Source organism: Anomaloglossus baeobatrachus, chromosome 3 (genome assembly GCF_048569485.1).
Source record: "Anomaloglossus baeobatrachus isolate aAnoBae1 chromosome 3, aAnoBae1.hap1, whole genome shotgun sequence".
In the NCBI taxonomy this organism is placed as follows: domain Eukaryota; kingdom Metazoa; phylum Chordata; class Amphibia; order Anura; family Aromobatidae; genus Anomaloglossus; species Anomaloglossus baeobatrachus.
The window spans coordinates 699,604,739-699,620,661 of NC_134355.1; the positions used below are offsets into that span (position 1 = coordinate 699,604,739).

The 15,923-nt window shown below is 45.4% G+C and overlaps 1 protein-coding gene across 1 annotated transcript in view; it reads left to right on the forward strand.

Moving 5' to 3' along the window:
* The window catches only part of LOC142297101 (uncharacterized), a 125,699-nt gene extending 112,634 nt beyond the window's left edge, over positions 1–13,065 (forward strand). The window contains exon 8 of the mRNA XM_075341362.1: positions 11,452–13,065. Coding sequence (XP_075197477.1) covers positions 11,452–12,133 — 682 coding nt within the window. The 3' untranslated portion in view covers positions 12,134–13,065. The remainder of the gene's footprint in view (positions 1–11,451) is intronic.
* The last annotated feature ends 2,858 nt before the right edge of the window (positions 13,066–15,923 follow it).

The following is a 15,923-nucleotide window of genomic DNA, read 5'->3' on the forward strand; positions in this document are numbered from 1 at the left end:
TCCGCACCAAATCTGCACCAAACAATTGACATGCTGCAGATTTTTCCGGATCAAAATCCGCGGCAAATCCGCAGCGGAAAAATCCGCAGCATGGACACAGCATTTCCAAAATGCCATTGAAATGGCTTGGAAGTGCCGCTGCTGCAGATTTTCGGGAAATCCGCGGCAAATCCGCGGCAAAATCCGCGCAAAATCCGCAGCGTGGGCACGTAGCCTTACTCTCACACAAGGCCCTCTGCCGGCAGTGAGAGAAAGTGACTCATGATAGCTACAGGAGTCATCACATGATCCTGTACTACCTGTTGCGCCCAGACGCCGGCTGCCATTTTTGGCCGTGCCTCGGGTCGTCCAGGTGGCTGCTTCCTCCTCCACGTCTAAGTGTGGAGAGGTGGCTAGTGCGCATGCGCGCGTCGATTTACCCCAGCCAGAGCCTAAGTACAGTATTTCGCCTAGTGAGCATGCTCAGCCTGATAGTGCCATTTCTGAGGCTAAGTCCTTTGTTCAGGCTACTGAGCATGCTCCTACACTTAGTGCGAAAAGCCTCTTTGCACAGGTACTTGGACATTGTGGCGTGTCTAAGTCCTGTGTTGTGCCTACTGAACATGCTCAGGCACTTAGTGCATCAGAGGCTAGGTCCGGTAAGGACCTCACTGGGCATGTCCGTGAGGTGGCAGGCTCTGATAGGCCGACACACATCAGGTGTCCTGATGATGTGGCCACTCCGGACTGGTGAGGTGTTTGGGGGCGTGACAACCATGAGGTCATCAGTGACGTGGCGGTTCCGGATAGGCCGCTGGTGATGTCACTGATGACATGGCACTCCGCTATTGGACCCTGGAGGTGCCATTGTGGTCCACCCTGGCTTTGGGGCTGACCCAGGTTATAAAAGGGGCTGGAGACAACATGGAGGTGCGCAGTCGTCACATTTGCTCAGACAGGGCACACCTCCATGTTAGAGCCTCGTTGCGGCATAAGTCATAGATTGGAAGCGGTAGGCAGGGTTAGGCGTCCGGTGCTTGTCATGCCAAGATACCTGTGCCTCAGCACGTTAGGGTCAGGCACCGGGCTTCCACCTTCTACCATCCAGTCCTGCTAGTGCAGCCCAGTGGAATTAACTGGGCTGCGGCCTGTCCGGTTGTGCCCCCTACGCACACGGACAGCGTACCCCAGGACCCCTGTGGCGTTAACAGGGAGTTCCTGGGCTGGGTTTATGGACCCTGTTCCCCTCGTATCGGCTTCCCAGTCAACGCTACCAGTGTGACCACCTGGCCTGATGTATCCTGTACACACGTGGCCAGTTGAAAGCTCTGGTGGCTATAAACGCTAATCGGGGGACCGCTCGGTCTGACATGTCGTACACACGTGGCCGACAGGGTGCTTTTGCGGCGGTCTTCCGGTCAACGCTACCTGGTCACCGCCCTCCCTGACATGTTCCCTGCACACGTGGTCGGTGTAGCGCCATAGGTACACTTAAACGCTAACTGGGTTGTTGTCCGGTCTGACATGTCCCTACACATGTGACCGATTCCCAGGTCTCCTGGTTTATCTCAGAGCCACCCAGCTCTGTATTCTCCGCCTAACCTTCGGGTTGCCAGCAGCTCCTTTGTCATCTGGAGCACGGTGGGCCCCGACTGGCGATTGGGATATTTACCACCTTATCCTGATCTGCCAGTCCCCCCGTAACACTACCATAGCAACCACCAGAAGTCATGTGATCACTCTAAAGCCGGGCGCGCTGATACATCTCGCTGTCAGATTTTGGCAACGAGATGTAAGGGGTTAATAGGCGTGGGTGGAACGCGATTCCACTTGCATCTGGCAGGCACACATGTCAGCTGTTGGAATTAGCTGACATGTGCATGGATCGCCACAGACTGCCCACAGCAGGCGGCGGGGATTAACCTCACACGATCCATGATGTACCCAGTACGTCATGTGTCATGCAGAGGTTAAGGTTTGAGAGTTAGACAACCCAGACAAAGGAAGAAAATAACAGTTTGCTAAATCTGTCCACCACCACCCAAATACGTCTTACCTTCAGAGGATTGAAGGTTAGTAACAAAGTCAATGGAGAGGTGGGTCCAAGGTCTCATAAGTTCATAGTTGTTTAGGTTGAAGGTAGACTTAAGTCCAGCAAGTTCATTCTACAGCCTAACATGGTGATCCAGAGGAAAGAAAAACCCCATGGGGTAGATGCTAACAGCTCCATATTAGGGGAAATATTCCCTTCCGACTCCACATACACGGCCATCAGACGTGTTCCATGAATTAACGTCCCATCACAAAATTTAGTTCCCATAAACTATAATATACTTTCAAGAAAGACAGCAATTTTAAGTCAATCAACCATGGCATAGTCCGGTAGCTCCTACAGTAAAGAATCTACATCTGTGATGATGATTTTGAGGCGGCACCGTCCGTCCTGCTGGGTTTTCAGATAACATATAATGGGGAATTTCTGGTCTCCTGATCATGTCAACTATCATGGGATTTTCTTGTATAAATACTGTGTAGAAAAGTCATTCAGCAGGTCGGCCTTTCTTCATCCTCCTCCACCATTTCACCAGACTATTTTTGAGAGGACAACACCATCATTTCTGAGTTTCTAGCTGTTTATATAAATTAATAAGATTATAAACATCTCCCATTTGCGTTGTACTCGCATTTTGTAGGACATTGTCCCAGTTTATGGCACTGAGTTCATCTCTTATACTTTGGAAATTCGTCTTCCTGAAGTATTGTGTCCTTGTAGTTCCTCTACTGTACCCCTTATTAAAGGTTACATGAAAACGTATTATTTTGTGATCTCTATTACCCAAATGACCCCTAACCATTATAGTTTACATTCTGTTTGGCGTATTGGTTAATATTAGGTCTAGAAGTAAGACAGGTGAAAGCTTTCCCTAAATGAAAACTTTTTTTTACGGTCACTTGAAATTTGGTCAGAATGATTATGATGAGGAGGCGATGTTGCTGTCAGATATTGCTCTCTATGGTTTAGTTCATCTTGGTGGTGGGTGGTATTACTGTCAGATATCGCCCCCTATGGTTAGTCCATTGCAATAGTGCTGGGATTACAAACAGATGTTACTCTCAATAGTTAGTCCATCTTGGCGGTGGTATGATTTCTAGCCAATGTGTCGCCTTTGGTATTGATGGCAGATATTGTCCTCCATGTTTAGTCTATTCTGAGTATAGTGGTATCACTAGCCGATATCGCACTCCAAGGTTAATCCATTCTGCTGGTGGTGGGGTTACTACTAAATATTGCTATGGTTAGTTCATCTTGGTGGTGGTATTACTCTCAGATAACACTCTATGGTTAGTCCATTGTGATACTGGTAGAATTAGTCCATCTTAGTAGTGCTGGGATTACCATCAGATATTGCACGCTATAGGTAGTTTTTCCTGGTGGGGATGGGATTACTATCAGATTTCACACTCAATGGTTAGGCTGGGTGTCGGTTGGATTATTACCATGAAGGACAGTGCAGTGAGTGATGCACAGAGGAGATCAGCCAATCAGGACAGGGGGCAGCAGTAAAAAGAAATTAAGAGCAAGAGGAGTACAGTGGAAAAGAGAGGAACAAGGAATGGAGCAAACAGTAAGAAAAATAGAGAAGAAGGAACAGAGCAAACTGAAGAGTCAGAAAGGAAAAAATGGAGAGCAGAGCAAACAGGAAAAAAAGACAGATTGGGATCTGAACAACACAGCTAGTTGGTGAGACAAAAAGTGCTGCATTGAGGCAGGAGCCAAGAACCCCCAGTTTTGAAGTCCTTGGGCCAGTCACCAACCCTGAAGTACTGGATATGGAAAGAGAAGTTGGCTGGGATAATCTGTTCAAGTGGATATATCACTTCCTCCCCTGTTGGTGTATCCTGGGGGTAGCATTCCCAGACCCCGATGACTTATCTTGGCAGACTTTGACCAGCTGGGCCAGCAGATGGGCTGCGGGCATGGGGCAATGGAGGTTGGCCAGAGTAGGGTGTCTGACCGGGTAGATTACTTCTTCTGCTGCTAGTGTATCCCAGAGGTAGCATTCCTCACACACTGATGGCTTGTCTTGGCAGACATTGACCGGCTGGGCTGACCGATGGGCTCCTGGCATGGGGCCCCAGCTTTGGAAACAATCTTTGTCCATGTGTCCAAGGCGTCCGCATGTATAACAGCCCCGTGGATTGGGCAAGTCACAGGCCCTGTTTGTAAACCTTTGTCTTAGTGGGGCTTTTGCTGTGTAGTGGGATAGTCCTGCTCGAGTAGCTGGTAGTGGGTGAGCTGGAATTCCCAAAACTGATCCCGGAATACAAGTCCTCTCCTCACGTCAGTCTCAATTACCGCCAACAACTCCCAGATTCAGTTTTCTTGAGACTGGCCTGTTAATTGTAGACTTCCATGGGAACCTTTATCTGGCACGCAGTTTACTTCCTCTGCGTCACCCTCGTCAGAGTCTTTGTCATCTTGCATGACATTCTGGGCATCCCAACTAACCAACTCCTGAATCATATATGACTGGGTGTCAATGCCACTGTATTCAATCTATTGAAACTGGCACTGCTCCTGTAGTAGCCATATGACCACTCTGGTCCTCTTTCCAAGGCCGAGCTGGTGGGGTTGGACATTGTGGTGTCCGAAAGTTTTATATCTTTGATATGGCCTGCTAAATATGCCTGTATACCTCTCTGGTTGTGGATCCCTTGGACAGTGTCTACGAACACCAGTCCCCTGCAACTCCCCCGGATCAGCAGGGCTAAGTAGTATCCTACCGCTGTCACGAGTTGTGAAGACACGAGAGTCAGTGGGTGCTGTCATCCGCTGGCCTGGCTGTGTTGAGAAATCACTGGCCAGGGCTCATCCCACTGAACACTCCTTGCCCATGGGCAAAACATTACTCAGAAAACAGAGGTAAGACTTTATTGGTTCACCAACAGGCAAAAATGTATTGCACATTCCCAGTAAGAACACAAAATGGTACAAGTGACAGAGTCTCACTCTTCCGCTGGCCTGCCAGGGATTAGAATCTTCATGACTTTGGGGATTCCAGGGCCACTATCCCAGCCAGCAGCTCCCAGCTTTGAGAGACATAAAGGCAAGCTTAGTAAGCTGACCAAGCACAGCAAGAAATGTAGCCACGCAATCCAGTTGTCCAAACTTGGTTTCTCCAAGCAAATTTGTGGGCTCAGTGTTGAGCAGTGAAGCAGTTCTGTGAAAGTACAGCTGGGACCAGGGATCCTAAGCTGAAATCCTGTAGAAGGAATCTTGAAGCATTTCTTTGATTACCCCCCTCCCCCCCCACAGCTGGCACTGTAGTTCCTCGGCTGAGGATATATAGAACATCCAAAATGAAGCATTTCTGTGATTCCCCCAGCTGAAACCATAGCTCCTTGGCTGAGGATATATAGAACATCGAAAATGAAGCATTTCTGTGATTCCCCCAGCTGGAACCGAAGTGGCAAGATACATTGACTAATTTCTCTTGATGTAACAAATAACCCTTATGTCTGGCCTTATTAAGAACAATTCAACCCACACACAAGTGGCCAAATGCTGAGTCATCACAACATTTGCACAATGCCCTTCGATGTCATTGGTGATTGCAACAGCTGCCCGGACTTCCTATCCTCCCTCTTCTGCTAATTTTATCGACAAGACTCCATCCTGGAGATGGTAGGAGAAACAGTTTTCATTTTCAAATATTTTTTTATGTGAAACTGATATGTACAATAGAAAAGTGGATCCACGTGTCAATTTTTGTGAGTGGAGACTTGGCTACACATGCTACATAGAACCATAGAATGAAATCATGTTAGAGTTGGAAGGGACCTCCAGAGATATTATGTCCAACCGCCTTGCTCAATGCAGAATTCACTAAACCATCTCAGACAGATGTCCGTCCAACCTCTCTCTGAAGACTTCCATTGAAGGAGAACTCACCACATCTCGTGGCAGCCTGTTCCACTCATTAATCATCCTCACTGTCAAACGTTTTTTTCCTAATATCTAATCTGTATCTTCTCCCGTTTCATTTCATTGCTTCTCTTGTTTCCACGTGCAAATGAGAATAAGGATGATCTCTCTTCTCTGTAACAGCCCTTCAAATATTTCTAGAAAGCTATTATGTCTCCTCAGTCTTCTTTTTGCAAGCTTAAAATGCTCAGATTCTTTAACTGTTCCTCGTAGGACATAGTCTTAAGGCTGCTCACTATTCTGGAAAAAGAGGAAAAGAGGCGATCAACGGTTCAACACTTATTTTATTAATATTCATATTGAAATATAGAACATGTGGACAAGTGAAGGGAGGAAAGAACGGTATACATCACCGCAACCAGTATAGGTATAGATCATAATGTGCCAATTATATACCAAATTCATGATGTAAAGTCGCATCCAAAAAGGGGCAAGAGTCCCACAATTAGAAGAGAAATTCACACCAAGATGCTACATCAAAACAATTCTTGATAGATGGATGCAATATACAATGAGGAAGTATATATATATATAAATGGAAGCAAGAAAAAATGATATATAACCTCTCAGTGTGGAAAAGACTCTTTAATCATTGTATAGTCCATGTCATGTAGAATACACCATACTAGTACACATTTGTGTGCTCACACATCTGATGGAGAAACACATAAGTATTCATCCACAGACACATATATTCCATGCTAGCTCCGCTGTAGAAACCACAGCACACAGACCCCACATATGACCAGCGTGAGACCAAACAACTATTCATATATATAAAAAATTAATCTCACACCAAAGTCAATATATATGGAAATAACAGCGGCAAGAGCAGCAGCATGAAGACACCTCACAGAATAAATGTAAGCATGCGTCTGCACATACACACATTAATCCCACATAGAGGTCAATGTGTGTCTCACACAGCATAGAAACATGAGGAAAACACACAATTGTGTATATATGTGCATATAAACATATTGATGGACAATGCCGCAGTGAAAGGACACACACAGGCCACACCATGTACAGTATCGTGAGGACAATAAATCAAAGCACATACATATATACTCACACACCGTGGCCAATGTGTGTTCCCCATGCAGCAGCAATGACAATCACCAAAACCACGGCACGTATAGGTGTCAGTGTGAATAGGACTGATAAATACCGCAGGGCAATAAAGGCTATAGCACTGACACCCCACACATGCTACTGGCAGGCGGCTGCCACCATACTAGCACGGCATGGTAAAAACATACGGAGAATAATCCACAATGTGGGACACTCAAACACTACCTGGACCAACCATAGTATGGATATAACATTACCTAAAGTATGCGGTTTGCGGAGGGAATGCGCCCGATGTGCATTTCAAAGTGTACCTTCGTCAGGGAGCCCCCTGACGAAGGTACACTCCGAAATGCGCATACTATGGTTGGTCCAGATAGTGTTTGAGTGTCCCACATTGTGGATTATTCTCCGTATGTTTTTACCATGCCGTGCTAGTATGGTGGCAGCCGCCTGCCAGTAGCATGTGTGGGGTGTCAGTGCTATAGCCTTTATTGCCCTGCGGTATTTATCAGTCCTATTCACACTGACACCTATACGTGCCGTGGTTTTGGTGATTGTCATTGCTGCTGCATGGGGAACACACATTGGCCACGGTGTGTGAGTATATATGTATGTGCTTTGATTTATTGTCCTCACGATACTGTACATGGTGTGGCCTGTGTGTGTCCTTTCACTGCGGCATTGTCCATCAATACGTTTATATGCACATATATACACAATTGTGTGTTTTCCTCATGTTTCTATGCTGTGTGAGACACACATTGACCTCTATGTGGGATTAATGTGTGTATGTGCAGACGCATGCTTACATTTATTCTGTGAGGTGTCTTCATGCTGCTGCTCTTGCCGCTGTTATTTCCATATATATTGACTTTGGTGTGAGATTAATTTTTTATATATATGAATAGTTGTTTGGTCTCACGCTGGTCATATGTGGGGTCTGTGTGCTGTGGTTTCTACAGCGGAGCTAGCATGGAATATATGTGTCTGTGGATGAATACTTATGTGTTTCTCCATCAGATGTGTGAGCACACAAATGTGTACTAGTATGGTGTATTCTACATGACATGGACTATACAATGATTAAAGAGTCTTTTCCACACTGAGAGGTTATATATCATTTTTTCTTGCTTCCATTTATATATATATATACTTCCTCATTGTATATTGCATCCATCTATCAAGAATTGTTTTGATGTAGCATCTTGGTGTGAATTTCTCTTCTAATTGTGGGACACTTGCCCCTTTTTGGATGCGACTTTACATCATGAATTTGGTATATAATTGGCACATTATGAGCTATACCTATACTGGTTGCGGTGATGTATACCGTTCTTTCCTCCCTTCACTTGTCCACATGTTCTATATTTCAATATGAATATTAATAAAATAAGTGTTGAACCGTTGATCGCCTCTTTTCCTCTTTTTTTTGGTTGTTCCTTTAGCGATTTGGTTCATATATTATAGTTCCTTCTGCGCTATATATGATAAATATGTATGTACATGTGCATTGCTATATTTAAATTGAACGATATGCAGATGTTTATGCCAATTTCTGCTCACTATTCTGGTAGCAGTGAACGTGCTCCCATTTTTCGATGTCTATTTAAAAATGTGGCGCCCAGAACTGGACACAGTATTGCAGATGACGTCTGACCAAAGAGGAATAGAGGGGGGATAACTACTTCACGTGATCTATAAAAAAAAGCTGTGGATTAAAAGCTCAATAGGGTCTTACCCAGATAACATATATAAAGTGTTAAGAGCTACATACTCAGCATGTTGGGTTCTGTGACACAACCAGTAGTAAAAATGTAATCCAGCTGCAGCAGAATCCACACACTCAAAGTCACCAGAATACTCAGGAATGATATTAAAATGTGGAACACATCTGCACTGCTGTGGAATGACAAAGGTCCAAAGTACGGTGTGCGGTCCCCCAATTTTGACACCCAGCCAAGATAAAGCCCGACAGCTGGAGGCTGGTATTCTCAGGCTGGGGAGATCCATGCTTATTGGACCCTCAAGCCTAAAAAAAGCAGCCTGCAGCTGCCCAGGTTGGCCGCATCCATTAGATGTGACAATCCCAGCACTTTACCTGGCTATTCCGGATTGCTCTGGTGCGGTGGCAATCGGGGTAATATAGCTCACAGCTGCCACTAAACCCTAGATTAGTAATGGGAGGCATCTAAAACCCACCCATTACTGATGCAGAGCAGGGAGAGAAGACAGGGACACGCAGAGCGGCGAGAGAAGCTAGGGACGTCGGTAATAGGAATGCACTATGCGTGCGCACTAATGACGTCAGCAGCCCAGAGCATTCACACATCGCAAAATGAATCTGAGGACATACACCCAGAATCAGTGCGCATGCCTGGGCAGAAGATATCTGGTCAACCCAGTGTTTGCAGATGGATGCAGAATCACACAGGGAGAGTGTTCTGTGAGGATGAATTTTGGGGGTCTAGAGTTTAGAGAAGAGTCACCGTTTGAGGATCTTTTTATGCCTTGTTACAAGGGATGAGCGGACACAAGGAAGTTTGGGTTTGGCCAGATTTTACTTAAGTGTTTGCATTGGGATTCGGACTTGACACAGTACCCTGAACGCCATATGATTCAATGGGAACCTGAACTTTGGTGCTGTAAAATAGTCGTAAGTGCTAGGGGGTTGCAAAAGGAAATAAAAAGGGGCTAACTGCCCTCCAAACATGTGGATAGGGAATAAATTATAATTAAATGGCGTAAGTTGTCACCTATTTTTGATAACCAGCGCAAGTAAAGCAAACAGCTGCAGCCTGCAACCCTCAGCTGTCATCTTTACTTTGGCTGAATATTAGAAATAAAGAGGTTCACGCGACCTTGTATAAAAATATTTATTTAAATAAAAATGGCTTGTGGTCCTACCTATTTTTCATAACCAGCCAAGGTACAGCAGACAGTTGGGGGCTGGTATAATCAGACTGGGAAGGCCCATGGTTATTGAGCCCCCCAGCCTAAAAATAGTAGCTTGCAGCCGCCACAGACGTGGCGCATCTATTATATACTCCACTTCTGGTGTTTTGCTCTTCCTGATTGTCCTGGTGTGGTGGCAAGTGGAGTAATACTTGTGGGGTGGATGTCAGCTGTGAATTGACAGCTGGCATCAAGCCCAGGGGATAGTAATGGAGATGTATCTATCAAACACCTGCATTACTAACCCGGCAGCTCTAGAGTTAAGAAACAGACAGAAAAAAAGATAATTTGAATCAAAATTCCCCCACATTCCCTCGTTCATAAATTTATTAATTCAAAATAAATCTTGGAAATTCCAACGTAATTCAAAGTGTAATGTCCCATGACGTTCATCGATCCTTATGTAGGTTCGTTTTGAGAATGAGGTTCCATAGGTCACTGCCGGTCAGCGGCAGCCCGGAATTTCCTGCCACTGACCGGGAGTGACCTCTGGAGCTTCGTTGAGATGAAGCACCACTTCTGGGGCAGCTGCGGGCTGCTATTGTTAGGCTGGGACGTCCCAATAACCGTGAGCCTTCCCAGCCTGGTAATACCGGAACCCAGCTGTCTGCATTACTTTGGTTGGTTATGAAAAATAGGTAGGGTCCCACGCCATTTTTTGTTTTGGGTTTTTTTGTTGTTTTTTTTAATTATTTAAAAAAATAACTTTAAAAAACGGTGTGAGTTCCTCTCTATTTTTGATAACCAGAAAACATTAAAGTAGACAGCTGAGGTTTGCAGCCCATGGCTGTCTGCTTTACCTGCCAGCTGCGTTAATCCGCCTCCAGATAAGCCCCTGCATGATCTCCGCAGTGATCCACACCATCCAGCATCATATACAGTCAAGACTATGCTCCCAGCTGACCAAGGCTGGAGTGTCGATTCTTCCATCTTGATGTAGAACAGAGACATTAACCACAGTAAACTGATGCTTCGCCTTAAGTACACATGATAGCTAAACATTGTAATATTCTTTTTTCCTTAGTACCATCAAAGATTCATCCAACAAGAGATGCTCAGAATCTGAACAATATCGACTTTTGGAACGATGCTTCACGTCAGACTTCGAAACGACGGAATCGCAGAACAATATGTGAACCCATGAAGATGCCAAGAACCCTTTCAATAGAAATTCCTTTCCCTGTGTCTCCTGGCCAGCACAGAAACCTTTTGCATGCTGGACCCTGTTTTGGCCGCCTGGACTGTGAGGACAGCCCAGAGTCCATCCCAGATATGAGTTCCAGCTCGTACATCTGTATTGAGTGTGGACAGAGCTTCTCTCAGGAGGTTATATACATTGAGCACCAGAAATTGCACACCTCCACAAGTCTTGAGCTTAACTCTACCCTTGCTGGGAGCAGTAGACTCTCTGACATGAGTGGATCTATGATACAAATGCAGGAGCAGAAGAAAACAGGCAGAGAGTTTGTATGTTCAGACTGTGGGAAAACCTTTATTGGAAAATCCAATCTTATAGTCCATCAGAGAACACACACAGGAGAAAAGCCGTATGGCTGCTTCTTTTGTGGGAAACACTTTGGCAGAAGTTCTGTGCTAAGAAAACATGAACGGATCCACACTGGTGAGAAACCGTACACCTGTGTCTACTGTGGAAAGCAGTTCAGTCAGAATTCAGGGCTAAAGAACCATGAGAGAATCCATACCGGGGAGAAGCCGTATGCCTGTATAGAGTGCGGGAGGAGGTTCAGTCAGAGTGCAGATCTGATGGTCCATTATAGGACACACACGGGGGAGAAACCATTTATATGTATTGAGTGTGGAAATAGCTTTATTCGCAGCTCTGACCTTGTCATACACCAAAGAACTCACTCTGGAATTAAGCCATTTACTTGCACTGAATGTGGGAAATGCTTTAGTCAGAGGTCTCAAATTATAAGACACAGAAGAACTCACACAGGTGAGAGGCCATTTACCTGTGATGTCTGTACCAAAAGCTTTATCCTGAGCTCAGAGCTAAAGAAACATCACCGGGTCCATACAGGGGAGAAGCCATATAAGTGTAAAGAGTGTGGAAAGTCCTTTCGGCACTGTTCCAACATGAGCCGGCATCAGAAGATGCATGCAGATATTGAGCTTCTTTAGCTTTGTTACTGTTATATTGTCTATTCTTTCAGCATTTCCTACAGTGTTCTTGTGCCAAGTAGCTAATCTGGTGATGAGATGTGCAACTGTGGACAAACAGCGCAATAGGGTCTTACCCAAATAAGAGAGCGTGCAACTCACCCTATGTGGTTGTGTGACAAACATCCAGTATAGAGGCAAAGACAGCTGCCGTAAGGTCCACAAGCCCTAGGGCTGAAGGAAATCAGAAAAGGAATCTGGAGAAGCGTGGATGAAGGTCCCGTCCATGGTGAGGATGAGAAAGCGCTTTATTAAGGCGTTTCAAAGTGAAGCCCCACTCCTTCAGAAAGTCACCGAGGCAACTAATCGGTATCAAAAGGACTGAGAGGCTGCGCACATGGCCACTATTGCTGTCACCGTAATGTCCCCCCACTGTTTTCCTCATTCCAGGGCTGAAGACCTAGACTGGTCACGATCTTTACAGGAACTTCCCTCACATTTTGTATTGCACATTGTTGGGTTTTTTTGCACTTTTTTCCTGAAAATAAACATTCATTGCTTGAAATGTTCAGAAGGACCATGGAGGTGATTCACCGCTTCATTATGATTTCACTTCCACAGTTTCTTGTTGATTCCCTTCCAGTAACTTGATTGTTACATTGGGTCCCACCCAAAGTTTCACCCTTGAATCAAACACTAAGTGATCGCTCCACAATATTCCTAATTAGACAAAATAGGACTAACTTAACAGTGCTGAAACTTTGGATAGACAGGAGGTAATGTGTAAGGGTATCAGTGGAGACTGCCTTTATGACTTATCCAAAATTTCCAGTTAGCGCAAATGTGTAAAAAGTCTACCTTTTCATATACCATTCTTGTCTATCCAGCCGAATTAATAGTCAGCTCTGTTAGTGCCAATAGTGGTCACATCTTTATCAGCAGGCCGTTAATCGGCTCCAGTGACTTTCTAATATACCAGTGATCTAGTTCTGCAGACGGCTCGCTACATACAGAAATGTAATGACCAATAGAAGAACAATCTGTTTATTAACCTGAAGAGATAAGCAGAAATTCCTCCAGAGATTGACACATTTTTCAATGTACACTTTCACTTTTGTTGCCTCTGGTATCTCAGCTCTGTCAGTTTAATTCTATGGTCAGTCAATGGGAAGTAAAGGCACTGTTTTTAGAGAAAAATACAATGTACAGCCCTGCTAACCCCACTAAAATGACCCTCCAATCTGGTGCTGAAAAGTGGCTATGCAATTATCATATATGACCACAACAGCGCGATAATGAGCCGTGATCTAAACCATTCCACAGCGATAAGAAGCAGTGATCTAAACCACTCCTCCACAGCGATAAGGAGCAGTGATCTAAACCACTCCTCCACAGCGATAAGGAGCAGTGATCTAAACCACTCCTCCACAGCGATAAGGAGCAGTGATCTAAACCACTCCACAGCGATAAGAAGCAGTGATCTAAACCACTCCTTCACAGCGATAAGGAGCAGTGATCTAAACCACTCCACAGCGATAAGAAGCAGTGATCTAAACCACTCCTCCACAGCGATAAGGAGCAGTGATCTAAACCACTCCTCCACAGCGATAAGGAGCAGTGATCTAAACCACTCCTCCACAGCGATAAGGAGCAGTGATCTAAACCACTCCACAGCGATAAGAAGCAGTGATCTAAACCACTCCTTCACAGCGATAAGGAGCAGTGATCTAAACCACTCCACAGCGATAAGGAGCAGTGATCTAAACCACTCCTCCACAGCGATAAGGAGCAGTGATCTAAACCACTCCTCCACAGCGATAAACAGATCTAAACCACTCCTCTACAGCGATAAGGAGCAGTGATCTAAACCACTCCTCTACAGCGATAAGGAGCAGTGATCTAAACCACTCCTCCACAACGATAAGAAGCAGTGATCTAAACCACTCCTTCACAGCGATAAGGAGCAGTGATCTAAACCACTCCACAGCGATAAGGAGCAGTGATCTAAACCATTCCACAGTGATAAGAAGCAGTGATCTAAACCACTCCTCCACAGCGATAAGGAGCAGTGATCTAAACCACTCCTCCACAGCGATAAGGAGCAGTGATCTAAATCACTCCACAGCGATAAGGAGCAGTGATCTAAACCACTCCTCTACAGCGATAAGGAGCAGTAATCTAAACCACTCCTCCACAGCGATAAGGAGCAGTGATCTAAACCACTCCATAGCGATAAGGAGCCGTGATCTAAACCACTCCTCCACAGCGATAAGGAGCAGTGATCTTAACCACTCCTCCACAGCGATAAGGAGCAGTGATCTAAACCACTCCTCCACAGCGATAAGGAGCAGTGATCTAAACCACTCCTCCACAGCGATAAGGAGCAGTGATCTAAACCACTCCACAGCGATAAGGAGCAGTGATCTAAACCACTCCTCCACAGCGATAAGGAGCAGTAATCTAAACCACTCCTCCACAGCGATAAGGAGCAGTGATCTAAACCACTCCTCCACAGCGGTAAGGAGCAGTGATCTAAACCACTGGCCTATCTGTCTTCAGAAAGGCCACACTGACAAAAGCTCATCCCACTGACCACCTGCACTCCTTCCCCTTAGGCAGAACATTAACAATACAGGGTAATGTAAACATACACTGTTAAGACTTTATTGGTCATCAACAGGCAAAACATATGGTACGCCCCCAGCAAGAGCACAAGATAATAAAAGCAACAGAGTCTCACCATTCCACTGGCCCGCCAGGGATTGTAACCTGGCTTCCAGGGCCAACCATCCCAGCTAGGAGCACCCAGCTTTTGGTGGAATCCACTTAGAATAGACAATGGCAAGCTAAGGAAACTGACCGAGCACAGCCAGATATATAGCCAGGTGACTGAATTGTCCCAAGCTGGGTTCTCCAAGTGAATTCAAGGGTTCAGCATTGAGCAGTTCCAGCTAGAACCATGAATGCTAGGATGAAGTCCTGTAGAATGAAGGAAGTGAAGCAGTACTGTGATCCTCCAGCTTGCACTGTATATCCTAGGCTGAAGTCTTGTGGAATATCACTCTGATGACAGAAGCAAGGCCCCTTTTATAATCCTCAGTTCTCATTTCAGGGTATTGTGTTTTACAGGATTAGTGGGAGATGGCTGCTCTTTCATTGGTCACTAATTTAATCTGACTGCACAGTTTTCCTCTGAATTATGTATTAAAAGGGGCTGAGGCAATACACATTAAACAGAGAATCAGACAATAGGGTTCCGACCAGTCAGACATGAGACAATGGGTAACTTCTCTTGATTTACCAAACAAAGGAACCATACACCTGGCCAAATAAAGAACAGTTCACCCTACACAAAAGTGGCCAGATGCTGAGTCATCACATTCCTCCCATTCTTAATCAGCACTGGAAAATTGCTGAATCCTGGTGAGGGTCGCTGTTGACAAGGCGGTCATACGTGATAGGCTTCCAATCATACCTGTCCTCTTCTTGAGACAGTCTGCTGGCATTTCTGTGATATTTTCCCTTTTTGTGGTGAGCTCAGTAACAGAGGCTCTCATCTATACATCTCCCCCTGATTTCCTCCCCCAGGTTGGCCACAGACACACTGAGGACAAGCTCTAAGGTGGAATCCATGAGTTAGGCTTCCCCAAGCTCCTTACCATCTATCTCTCCCCAAGTCAATGGCCACAGTCTAGTTGGGTGTACTCACTATCATTGGCTCAGTAGAGGGTGATATAGGCTGGAGATGTGGCTTATCCTCGAAAGATGTGGCAGAAGGATGCACCCCAAGGTGCTGCTTGACTTGGTTGCA